Source organism: Schistocerca cancellata, chromosome 1, assembly GCF_023864275.1.
Source record: "Schistocerca cancellata isolate TAMUIC-IGC-003103 chromosome 1, iqSchCanc2.1, whole genome shotgun sequence".
NCBI classification, from domain to species: Eukaryota; Metazoa; Arthropoda; class Insecta; order Orthoptera; family Acrididae; genus Schistocerca; species Schistocerca cancellata.
The window spans coordinates 747,147,695-747,160,424 of NC_064626.1; the positions used below are offsets into that span (position 1 = coordinate 747,147,695).

General features: G+C 44.9%; 1 protein-coding gene across 1 annotated transcript in view; it reads right to left on the reverse strand.

Moving 5' to 3' along the window:
- Positions 1–12,730, reverse strand: part of LOC126185878 (follistatin-related protein 5-like) — a 566,088-nt gene that overhangs the window by 97,075 nt on the left and 456,283 nt on the right. Inside the window, exons 5-7 of the mRNA XM_049928165.1 lie at positions 11,381–11,661; positions 5,756–5,896; positions 431–563 (exon numbers count right to left, since the gene is read on the reverse strand). Coding sequence (XP_049784122.1) covers positions 431–563; positions 5,756–5,896; positions 11,381–11,661 — 555 coding nt within the window. The remainder of the gene's footprint in view (positions 1–430; positions 564–5,755; positions 5,897–11,380; positions 11,662–12,730) is intronic.

Below are 12,730 nucleotides of genomic sequence, written 5' to 3' on the forward strand. Positions count from 1 at the left end.
TTCAATCTTTCGACCAACTTTGTTGTATGGGAGCGATCCAGTGCTACTTGATAAATTTGATGGATTTTTTTACATGACTGGTACGACTTTCCCGTACGCAGTCAAGCGGCTGACGATGGTATTTAATCCTGAAACGCAAGTCGTGTATACAATTTTATCCAAATAAAGCGTTAGTCATATACAAATGAAGCGGATTTATTCACGTCCCGCAAAGAGTGTGTTTGGATTCGGTTAGCCAGAAAGTCATCGAGCCAGCCGCATACCTGCGACCATAATCCGTATGATGGAACCGCGCTTATTATTGGACGAAGTGGTGCAGTGCTTTGTAGGGGAGATCAGACTCCAGGAGAGAAGCGGTGGGTGGGGAGGACGGAGCGGCCGCGGCGGCTGGCCCGTCCAGTAGGGGCCGCCGCTGGCTGGAGCAACTTACTGTATAACTTACTGAACGCGGTGTAGAACTCGTTGATGTCGAGCCGGCCGTCCTTGCTGGCGTCGTCGAAGTGCAGCATGTCGCCCAGGCTGCAGCCCTTGGACAGCTGGCTCAGCTGCTCCTTGGCCGCCATCTGCAGCAATGTGCCGTACCCAACAGTGACAACCTGCTATGCTCTCATCTGCGACTCGTCTGACGAGACGTTACGGGCGCAGCAACAGAAACTAGCGGAACGAGCTGCGGGTGATTGGAGGGGAGCACAAGTCACGCCGAGAGAGCCGCAGTTGCTGTCTGTATACCGCAAGGCTTAATGTGTCTCAATATGTACTGCAGAATCACCATTTACTTCAGGATTCACAAGTGCAGCAATTCACTGCCGATGTTTATTTCCTTTGTGATACTTGTTACCTAAAAATTGATCTCACGCATTTTTTGGTGCGTGACGTTTCGCCTCCTACTGCGGGAGACACCATCAGAGACAGTGTAGAAGTAAGTAGTTCATTGTCCGACATAAACTGCTTTAAAATCCGAATCAATGTACTTCCTTAGTTAGCGGGAACAGCCGAACTACTTATTCGTTATTGCGCAGAGGTCGAGTTGTGACGTCATAGGATCGCCGAGTTGCGCCGTCGTATTTTATGGAACAGAGGACTTTTGGATCATGGCGCCAAATAAATTAAACAGCGCGAACACCTTTGCTGTACATGCTCAATGCACTATCTCTCTTTTTCGCTTCGGCGTCTGGTGTAACAGAATTCCTATCGATACATGATATGAAATACATTTCATCATCGTCGACAAAGTAACATAGTAGGCTTCGCATTGACACAGCTCTCTACTCATATCCTGTCCCGCTCATTTCGAAGATGGGGCAGCACCAATGAAGTTCAGATCTATTTAATCATTATTGACAGAAAAACGCAATTCCGTCATTATTCGCGTCGTAATAATTAAGAAAATAATGTGCCGTACTTATCTGTAAAATTTAAAGAAGTGCATACTCGGAACACTATTTTGACGCTCAGATAAATCGTAAATCAACAATAACGTAATTTAAAGACAACTTCTGCTTCTTTTATTCTTTTTTATTCGAGAAAGTTCTCTTATGTTACCAGAGTCTCATCCACAACGGTCCGAAGCAATGATAGTAAATTTATAATATTGCTCGTCCCACACAGTAGGCGACGTGGTTAATGATTACGTAATTTTGTGTGGTACTATAGCAAAAGCAAAAGACAAAAAATTGGCAATTACAGTCAAGCAAAAAAAAAAAACAAATATTTAATAAAATTGTTTAACAAGGAGGAATGTTACATTAATAACTTGAATGAGCTGGAGGAGTAGTAAGGCATCGGACACGGGGGTTCAGATCCTCGTCCCGTGTGCCAAATTTAGGTTTGATTGCTTTCCACAGTCGCTTAGGGCGAACGTTCCGTTAAAGGGGCTCTGTTCCCACTCCAAGCAGTAATACATCTCTGTCGCCGGCCTGGGTGGACGAGCGGTTCTAGGCGCTACAGTCTGGAACCATGCGACCGCTACGGTCGCAGGTTCGAATCCTGTCTCGGGCATGGATGTGTATGATGTCCTTAGGTTAGTTAGGTTTAAGTAGTTCTAAGTTCTAGGGGACTGATTACCTTTGAAGTTAAGTCCCATAGTACTCAGAGCCATTTGAACCATTGAACATCTACACTCCTGGAAATTGAAATAAGAACACCGTGAATTCATTGTCCCAGGAAGGGGAAACTTTATTGACACATTCCTGGGGTCAGATACATCACATGATCACACTGACAGAACCACAGGCACATAGACACAGGCAACAGAGCATGCACAATGTCGGCACTAGTACAGTATATATCCACCTTTCGCAGCAATGCAGGCTGCTATTCTCCCATGGAGACGATCGTAGACATGCTGGATGTAGTCCTGTGGAACGGCTTGCCATGCCATTTCCACCTGGCGCCTCAGTTGGACCAGCGTTCGTGCTGGACGTGCAGACTGCGTGAGGCGACGCTTCATCCAGTCCCAAACATGCTCAATGGGGGACAGATCCGGAGATCTTGCTGGCCAGGGTAGTTGACTTACACCTTCTAGAGCACGTTGGGTGGCACGGGATACATGCGGACGTGCATTGTCCTGTTGGAACAGCAAGTTCCCTTGCCGGTCTAGGAATGGTAGAACGATGGGTTCGAGGGACGGTTTGGATGTACAGTGCACTATTCAGTGTCCCCTCGACGATCACCAGTGGTGTACGGCCAGTGTAGGAGATCGCTCCCCACAACATGATGCCGGGTGTTGGCCCTGTGTGTCTCGGTCGTATGCAGTCCTGATTGTGGCGCTCACCTGCTCGGCGCCAAACACGCATACGACCATCATTGGCACCAAGCAGAAGCGACTCTCATCGCTGAAGACGACACGTCTCCATTCGTCCCTCCATTCACGCCTGTCGCGACACCACTGGAGGCGGGCTGCACGATGTTGGGGCGTGAGCGGAAGACGGCCTAACGGTGTGCGGGACCGTAGCCCAGCTTCATGGAGACGGTTGCGAATGGTCCTCGCCGATACCCCAGGAGCAACAGTGTCCATAATTTGCTGGGAAGTGGCGGTGCGGTCCCCTACGGCACTGCGTAGGATCCTACGGTCTTGGCGTGCATCCGTGCGTCGCTGCGGTCCGGTCCCAGGTCGACGGGCACGTGCACCTTCCGCCGACCACTGGCGACAACATCGATGTTCTGTGGAGACCTCACGCTCCACGTGTTGAGCAATTCGGCGGTACGTCCACCCGGCCTCCCGCATGCCCACTATACGCCCTCGCTCAATGTCCGTCAACTGCACATACGGTTCACGTCCACGCTGTCGCGGCATGCTACCAGTGTTAAAGACTGCAATGGAGCTGCGTATGCCACGGCAAACTGCCTGACACTGACGGCGGCGGTGCACAAATGCTACGCAGCTAGCGCCATTCGACGGCCAACACCGCGGTTCCTGGTGTGTCCGGTGTGCCGTGCGTGTGATCATTGCTTGTACAGCCCTCTCGCAGTGTTCGGAGCAAGTATGGTGGGTCTGACACACCGGTGTCAATGTGTTCTTTTTTCCATTTCCAGGAGTGTATGTCGCGGTGTTACTCCTACGAGGTCGACAACACATCATGCGTTGCAGCACTGAAGGTTGCCCGATTGCTAAACTTCTCACCGTAAAGCAGATTTCCTGGTGTCAGACCACGCGGCCTTAGCAGCGCTGCCAGAGGTCGCTCGTCGTGGGAACCTACTTGCTTCCACGTGACTGAAAATAAATACCAAGAAATGCCGCCACTGGACACTTTTTTTTCACTAGCTGCTTATTTTTTATGACCCACCGTCTAATTTATTATGGTGGGTCGTATGTTCCTGCCACTGGACAGTATTTAGTATGGCACATGGCCCTCCATCAGCAGTTCACTCCGAGCAAGGATTCCAGTTCGCGGACATCAAACTATGCCGACGCCGACGCTTCCGCCTCCGCTACCGTCTCCGACAAGCCGCAGTCGCTACGGACGAAACCCTGGGTCGCTGCGACGCCGCCGACGGACTTGCATTCGTGGTTGTTGATGCTGTAATCCTTTGCTTTTATTGTTCTTCTAGATTGACTGTATAGACTGCACGAAGGGAACTTTAACTCATTGCATAAATGGAAGAACTTAAACCTCGCCAGCCGGAGTGGCCGAGCGGTTCTAGGCGCTACTGTCTGGAACCGCGCGAGCGCTACGGTCGCAGGTTCGAGTCCTGCCTCATGCATGGATGTGTGTGATGTCCTTAGGTTAGTGAGGTTAAAGTAGTTCTAAGTTCTAGGGGACTGATGACCTCAGAAGTTAAGTCCCATAGTCCTCAGAGCCATTTTGAACTTAAACATCTGGTTGAACTTTAACTCCATGCATAAACGGAATAACTGAAGTTGTTTGTCGGTTTTTAACTCTACGCCAAGATGGAAGAACTTAAAGCCTTAGGTGAACTTTGCTTTAAGACGTTCTCAGCGAGACTTAGCATTTTAATTTTATGTGACAAATTTGTTTTCTAAACTGCAATCTTCAGCCGGTGACTTTCAACTTGTAAATCTGGTGAGGATTACTTGACTTTGTCAGCTGTGTTGGAGATCTCAGAATCGGAAAACGGATGTTCTTCTCATTAGAGAAGCTTCGTCGCAGACGTTGCACAAAAGTTACGGAAAATTCTACTTTAAATCAACATAAAGGCACACAAATTCAAAGTAAGTACACCTTACAGAGACGACATTCCATGAAAACGGTGTTGTGTGACTTTGCAGTAAGTGTAGAGTCTCGTATAACAAAATATCTTCAATGATCAGCTGACGTGTGTTTTGCAACCATTTGTACCTATTATGCTGTTCGCACAGCAATTTTCTTACAGCATGACCGAGTGACGGTACTAGGAAATGTTGTCTCTGTAAGGTTTGTTTACTTCATATTTGCATGCATTTTATGTCCGGTTGAGTTAGAATTTTCCATAATTGTACCATTATCGACACTGCATTCATGTCCAATCTGTGTCAACAGTTGACGAATTGGATTGGCTTCGTACAAATTTTTCCCGTACAAATGATAAGAATATTGCGATTTAATTTCGCTGAAACTGGTAATCATTATGTATTTTTGTGCGATCTGGGCGAATAAACTTCTATAATAAGAAGAACAACCGTGAAAATCTTGTATTATTATTCTTCAGAGAAGGCGAACAGTGTCTCTTGTTTTTATAAAGAAAGTTTTGAAGTATATATGACATTTTTTTTGTGTCGCCTACGGCGGATTCTTCAACATCCCTAAAGGCCGACTGCACATCAAAACCGTAGTATTTCTCTTTCCCAGGCATAACATGTGTCTACACGAATCTGGAATCTTGGGTGACGATCGGATGACGCCACGCAACTATCGCTGCACGGTTACGAATAGACGGCACCTTCCCGCTAGGTGAGCAAGTACGTTGATTCGCTTTTTACTTGATTTTACAATGAATAGTTACGCTATTAGTTTTCATTTCCTCTGTCGATGGATCCCGCAGTAGCAGACATAATATCAGAAACAAAATACATGCGGTAAACTACGGCCAGTTTCCCAGAGAAGTGAAGTCACTAGGGATGTGCGTACAGTAGAATTACTAGAGATTTACACATTGGCGCAGGTATGTACACCGTTACTGCAGCACTGGTTAACAGTTAGTCCGCGCCTACCGAAAGAGCCGCTCTGTTCCTTTGCTGTGCGGTAAGCGGCAAGTCAGACGAGTCCTATCTGTTAGACGAGTCGCTTGTCTGCAGCAGCACGAGTGCTGGACTCACCTGCTCCAACTCTTCTTTCTCCAGGGCGCCGTCGTTGTTGTGGTCGTAGTGGCTGAACATGCGGCTCACCAGGTACTCCTTGCCCGTGTTGCGCATCTCCTCTGCCAGCTGCTTGGCATGGTTGTACAGTAGCAGGTTATCCTGCAAAAAGACAAGCAACTGTTCTTCTCGTCGGTTGCGTACCATACTGGAACCGCACGCTGGCAGCTGTTTGGAAGCTCGACACAGACTACTTGAAGTCTGTTCTGCAGGACGTAAATGAAAGGAATCTTGAGAGACATTTATGGTAGGTACAGGTTTTCTTTATATGGATTATAATATCTCTTTCATAACCCAATCACTGATACGAGAGGAAAAAATTTAATGCTAACATCGTATATGTGTTTCTAACTTTTTAAAAGTAAATTCTAAACATACCAGTTTTACAGATTTTACCTGGAGGAACAATATTGTAATCCCTAGGTATTACAATTACGAACAACTTGAATTGGAAGGAACACATCGAAAATGTTGTGGGGAAGGCTAAGCAAAGACTTCGTTTAATTGGCAGGACACTTAGAAAATGCAACAGGTCTACTAAGGAGACTGCCTACACAATGCTTTCTGTCCTCTTTTAGAACACTGCTGCACTGTGTAGGATCCTTACCAGGTAGGACTGAGGAGTACATCGAAAAAGATCAAAGAAGGGCAGCACGTTTTGTATCATCTCGAAGTATGGGAGAGAGTGTCACTGAAATGATACATGATTTGGGGTGGTTAGGAAATTACGACAAATCAGCTGTTGCGAACCATATATATGAAACACGCCATCCCCTTAATAGCATAGAAGACAACGTAGAAATATTGCATGTAGAAAAGAAAGGGAAGAAACTTGATTTACTAGAGGAATTCGAGATAGCTATCCATGAAAAGAAACAAAGCAATATTCTAAATGCACAAGATAATTTTAAAGAAATGAGATTTTTTAGCGGGCTTTTTAGAATTATTTTAGGGTAGGTATGCGGCCTTAAACTTGTAGCATGTCACTGACGGAGTTACGAGAGGCTAACGATGGCAGACCAATGCAATAAGGAAATCAGGCGCCCAATAGCATAGCGTTACCGTCAAGTACACGGCTGTAACCACGCCACAACACCTAGGCACGTCAGTCCACAACAGCTCCCGAGCCGGCACAGTGCGACAGCATATCTCGTAGCTATGGGACGGTCATCGACTTGTGTCAACAACTTCAATGTAAGACGAGGACCCACAGTCCAATATACTTTTAATTCTGTTTTACTCTATGGACTTTCTAACTATTTGTGATGATATTTTGTCTTTTTAGTCCGTTTAATTTCATGACATAGATTTTACAACCTGATGATGGGAGCATTCTCTCTTGAAACGCGTTGTTAAAATATATGTATAAGAATCGCGGTTGAATGTTAACAGTGATAACCAAATATCGGGATAATTGCTTTGCAACGGTATGGGGCTACGGAGTTTATATGTACTAATTCTCAAAATGTAAGGACGAAAGTAACTTTCGCAGCTGTGTCATTGCTAGAGCTGTGAAACTACCATAGGGTATTGCAGACTGTCGTAAGTGAGGGTGGACTATGGTAGTTTTCCGAGTAGCTTTGGTCGGTTTGGGTCGTACCCAGGGTATCTGTATGTTAGATGTGTTGCATACGTACTGGGCGTTACCTCATACCGATCGCTTTCCTGACGTATGCGATCAGTGTCTTATTGGATTCCCCTAAAAGCCGGAAGTGGTGATCCATCTAGAAATGGACTGAGGATGTATACAAAGGATCGTGTAACCTGCGAAGCATTTTTGGTCTACATTATTATTCTCTTGTCGGTTACTTAAAAATAAACAGTATTTGTAACAAAATTTAAATTGTCGATGTTCTTTTTGAAAATTTTTGTTGATTTGTAACCTGAAACAAAGGGATATTCTAGTGAAAATTTTCAAAAAATACAGGTTTATGATAAAGCGCTAGGAAACTCAGTTTTCTAAAAAATAGATGTATTAAAAATATGCAAAACAAAAATACATCAAACATCGCTTCCATACTTCGTCGAACTTATACAATATATTCATAAAGAACTTTCGCATTTATCGACAATAACAGGACTATCTTGTCTCTAATCATGATGGAGAACTTTCTATTGAGTACAAAATAATAACAAAAATTATATGTATTTTTCATGTTTGTGAATGTAAACTGTATTTGCATTAAACGTAATTGCTTTGGTTACATAAAATAGCGGAAGTTACGCGATAAACTAATTTTTATTACTTACTAAATGCATTTTATATTCTGTAAGGGTGCAAAATACACAATGGACTGGTACTAAATGATGTACGGCTCTAATTATTTGCGAAAGAAACAACCAAACAAACAAAGAAGCATAGAGAAATTGTCGGCTCCTATTTCTCTCATAGACATTCATTTATGTTTCTATCCTTACCAATGCTACCAATACAACCGGTTATTCTACCATTTGATACGTCATTTATGTAGTGTACCAAAACTACCGAAAGGTAACGCAACTATAGTCACTGCCAAGTAACATAGCTCGGCCATTCATAGAAAGAACTGCTACACTATAGTAGAGATGGAGATTGAAACGAGTGCAGAATGAGAGTAACAGCAAAGGCAGTTCTACTGAAAAAAAAATTACACTGAAGTCACCGTGGTTGATGTTAGGATCCTGGACATTACAAAAAGCCGGACAAGGTACTTAACAGGATGACAGATCGGCACCGACGGCAGTGCATGGTCTGCAACGTGCTCCCGGCCACAAGGTTGGTGAGGACTTCTTGTGGTGGGGCGTTCCTTTGCTCCTCAGCGCAGTTGTTAACTGCTGAATGGTCGCTGGTGCATGGGAACGTGCTGCGGTACTTTTATCCAACGCTTACTGCATATGCTCCACGGTATTTAAACTGGTGGAACGGGCGCGCCTGTCCATTAACCGAATATCCTCTCGTTCCAAGACCACCTCTACTTGCGCTGTTCGAAGCGGTCGCGCATTGTCAACCACAAAAATGAAGTCAGGGAACGCACGTGGGGAACGCTAAGCGGCAAGTGTACCGCGCTCAAAGACTTGGAGGTCAGTACGCCCATGCAACATAATGCCGCCCACACCATAACAGCTGGACCACTAGAACGATCCGCATGTTACTGTGACACCTAAACAGTAAGCATATTTCAATAAACTATGCAAAGTAAATCTTTTTCATATTGTTAGTCTAAATACTGATGCCATCTTTTTTACTCAACGATCTGAAATTATATGCTCATCATGTTAAAACCAGATTCTACAACGAGTTATGACATAGCTAGGACATACTGATGAAAAGTTAGTAAATATTCCAATAATATTATATTAATACTGACAGCTAAGAATCTAAAATCTAAAAAATCACAACAACAGACAAAATCCTGTTGAATATCAGCAAAAATAACCGAAATAAACGACATTAATGCTCGTCGAACTAGAGAAACAGAGAGTAAATTAAAAAAAAAAGTTGATTATCTGTGATGACACTTTGTTTATATACAGAATTTCACAGCTGATCAAGTTAATGGATTTATTTCATGTTCAGTGATTAATTGGATTATTTTATTTATTTATGTTTTTCGATGTAGACGTGCAATGTAGATGAGGAATTTGCTTTGTAACCTATATTTTTTTGGTTGGTTGGGTAAAGTGTACTTCAGGGTCAGTACACGACTATATGAATGTGGGAAATCTCCCAAAATAGCCTTCGTCTCTCCAGTTTGTCGCACTGATGTGAAGCCATGCTACATGAAGTACAGTATTCGCAGCTGTATTACTGCATATGGTTCTATGTTGCACCCCGAGGAGTTTAAGACGATCCCAATTAATGGAGCGGACATTCTTTCCAACTCGAATTTTCACATTTTTTCCTTTTGTCCCAGATAGTGAGGGGTATTTTCTTTTTTCAACAAATGTACTTGCCAGTGAAGGTTAAGCATACTTGTACATTTCTATATGATAGCAAGGCTCCGTTCTTCACTTTCTGCTACAATCGTAGCTCTCGTGTAAATACTGCATGTAGAATGAGCAACTCGTCACGTGTCTTCTTCGTCTACAGACAAACGGTAAGCTACTGTTGTGATGCAGTTGTACATTAAATGGAATTGTGGACGGATGAGGTGCACGTATACTGCTGCCATTTCCGTGTTGTGCTGAGAACTGTCACTGGAATCGGTGCTCCAGGATGTTGGACCGGTTCTTTCTTGCAGTTTGGTATGGACTGTGCGAGGAAGCGACAGACCGCAGATTGAGGACTCTGTATCGGCGTTGTTCTGTAGACGTTCGCGTCCACCTTGACTGCACGACAGCACCGAAAACATCGCCACATCAAGAAAATGACATAACTTTCCCTGAGCAGCTTGACATAAAAAGTCAAGACGTATAGTGATCGCTACAGTCACAATATTACTCGTCATGCTCGGCAGTGTTAAGTCTGCAGTTTAGTAGATTGACAGAAAACTACTGCTTGAAATCATACAGAATGTTATTACAAATATAAAAGTCCATATTCCAGGTTCCAGGAGAGCGCAAGTGCCCCCTCGTAGCCGTCTAGTTACAGGCTTTGTCATGATTTTAAGGTCTTTTCAAAGAAATAAAGGTTTCTAGGATAAGAAACTTAATAAAACCGCAACTAGCCAGAGTAGAGCATATGATCGTCCCACTAAATCCTCAGGGATTGTCCGTGGACAGTCTCCGAAATCTTGTTGGCGAAATTCGGATTTTCCGTATGCAGGGTTGTCAGAAATAACCTGAAAAGTTTGTAACGATGTACCAGGGTAGGTTGTGTCGAGAAATAATTGTTAAATATTCGATACGCTGCGCCGATTCCGAGTTAATTAGTACTGAAGTTAGCCAATGATTTCGTTCCTGGGCAAATTCAAGCGTCCAGCCAGAGTCGATGTCACCAAGCGTGTTCTTAGTTTGGCTTCTTAAAACCGAAGAACAGAGCGATTCAGAAATTGGACATGGAACGGTAGTAAGGATTGATCTCTATCCCCCAACTGCAACCGTGCTCTATCATCTACGATATTAGAGTAACTGACACCAATTGTATCTGCTGCGGCGCTTGAATTTGCACGCACAACAGCCTGATTGGCTAACTAAAATGTTAATTAACTTAATGGCGCAACGTATCCAATTATTCTCTTAATAATTATTTGTCAGCACTACCTACCCTGCAACACCCTTACAAGCTTTTCAGTCTGTTTGCGATCACCGTGTGTGGCGTCCTTGCTACGTTGCCAGTTGTGGATGTGCTGAATCCTTGAAAGTTCCTTGAGGATTGAAAACGTTTGCCGGACTGAGACTTGAAACTAGGATCTTTGCCTTTCGCCGGTAAATACTCAGCTATCCACGACCTCAGCTCGACTCCGCCAGTACTTCTCTCTTACTTTCCTCACCAAGTTGCCTACGAAACGAGGAGGTCTCAGGTTCGAGTCTCAGCCCGGCACACAGTTTTAATCTTCCAGGAAGTTTCAAGGTATCGTACAGTCCTCTGCAGAACAAAAATCCCTTCTGTAGTGAATCCTCCTCAGACAGTTCTCCATGATACGGTGTGATGCTGGGGTGACTAACCTTCATTATCTCGTATTCCTGCAGGGAGCACGGCCTCTGGTCGAAGTCGAGTTCCGCGTCCGACTCAGCCTCGTTTTCTGCGGGGTCGCCTTCCGGCAGGGGCGTGACCACTGCCACGGCCGGGCTGCTGCTGGAAGATGAGGGGGCGGAGGGGGCGGAGGAGCTCGTGGCGGGGGCGGCTGGCGCCGCCGTGGAGGCCGCCGGCGGCGGCGGCGGGCTGGTGGCGCCCTCCAGCCACGGCCACGGCCAGCTGTCGTTGCTGTCCTCGCCAGACGAGTTGTCTGCAACCGACGCCGCAGCCGTCACACAAATACACACAAACATTCTAACCAGCAAACAAAATAAATGCATCCTCTTTGTATCAAAACGTGGCAGCACGTAAAGTTATAGCAGATAGCCGGTCTGATAACTATTGTTCTACATATACATCTACATACATACTCCGCAATCCACCATACGGTGCGTGGCGGAGGGTACCTCGTACCACAACTAGCATCTTCTCTCCCTGTTCCACTCCCAAACAGAACGAGGGAAAAATGACTGCCTATATGCCTCTCTACGAGCTCTAACCTCTCTTATCTCATCTTTGTGGTCTTTCCGCGAAATGTAAGTTGGCGGCAGTAAAATTGTATTGCAGTCAGCCTCAAATGTTGGTTCTCTAAATTTCCTCAGTAGCGATTCACGAAAAGAACGCCTCCTTTCCTCGAGAGATTCCCACCCGATTTCCTGAAGCATTTCCGTAACACTCGCGTGATAATCAAACCTACTAGTAACAAATCTAGCAGCCCGCTTCTGAATTGATTCTATGGCCTCCCTCAATCCGACCTGATAGGGATCCCAAACGCTCGAGAAGTACTCAAGAATAGGTCGTATTAGTGTTTTATAAGCGGTCTCCTTTATAGATGAACCACATCTTTCCAAAATTCTACCAATGAACCGAAGACGACTATCCGCCTTCTCCACAACTGCCATTACCTGCTTGTCCCACTTCATATCGCTCTGCAATGTTACGCCTAAACATTTAATCGACGTGACTATGTCAAGCGCTACACTACTAATGGAGTATCCAAACATTACGGGATTCTTTTTCCTATTCATCTACATTAATTTACATTTATCTATATTTTAAGTTAGCTGCCAGTCTTTACACCAATCACAAATCCTGTCCAAGTAATCTTGTATCCTCCTACTGTCACTCAACGACGACACCTTCCCGTAAACCACAGCATCATCAGCAAACAGCCGCACATTGCTATCCACCCTATCCGAAAGATCATTTATGTAGATAGAAAACAACAGCGGACCTACCACACTTCCCTGGGGCACTCCAGATGATACCCTCACCTCCGA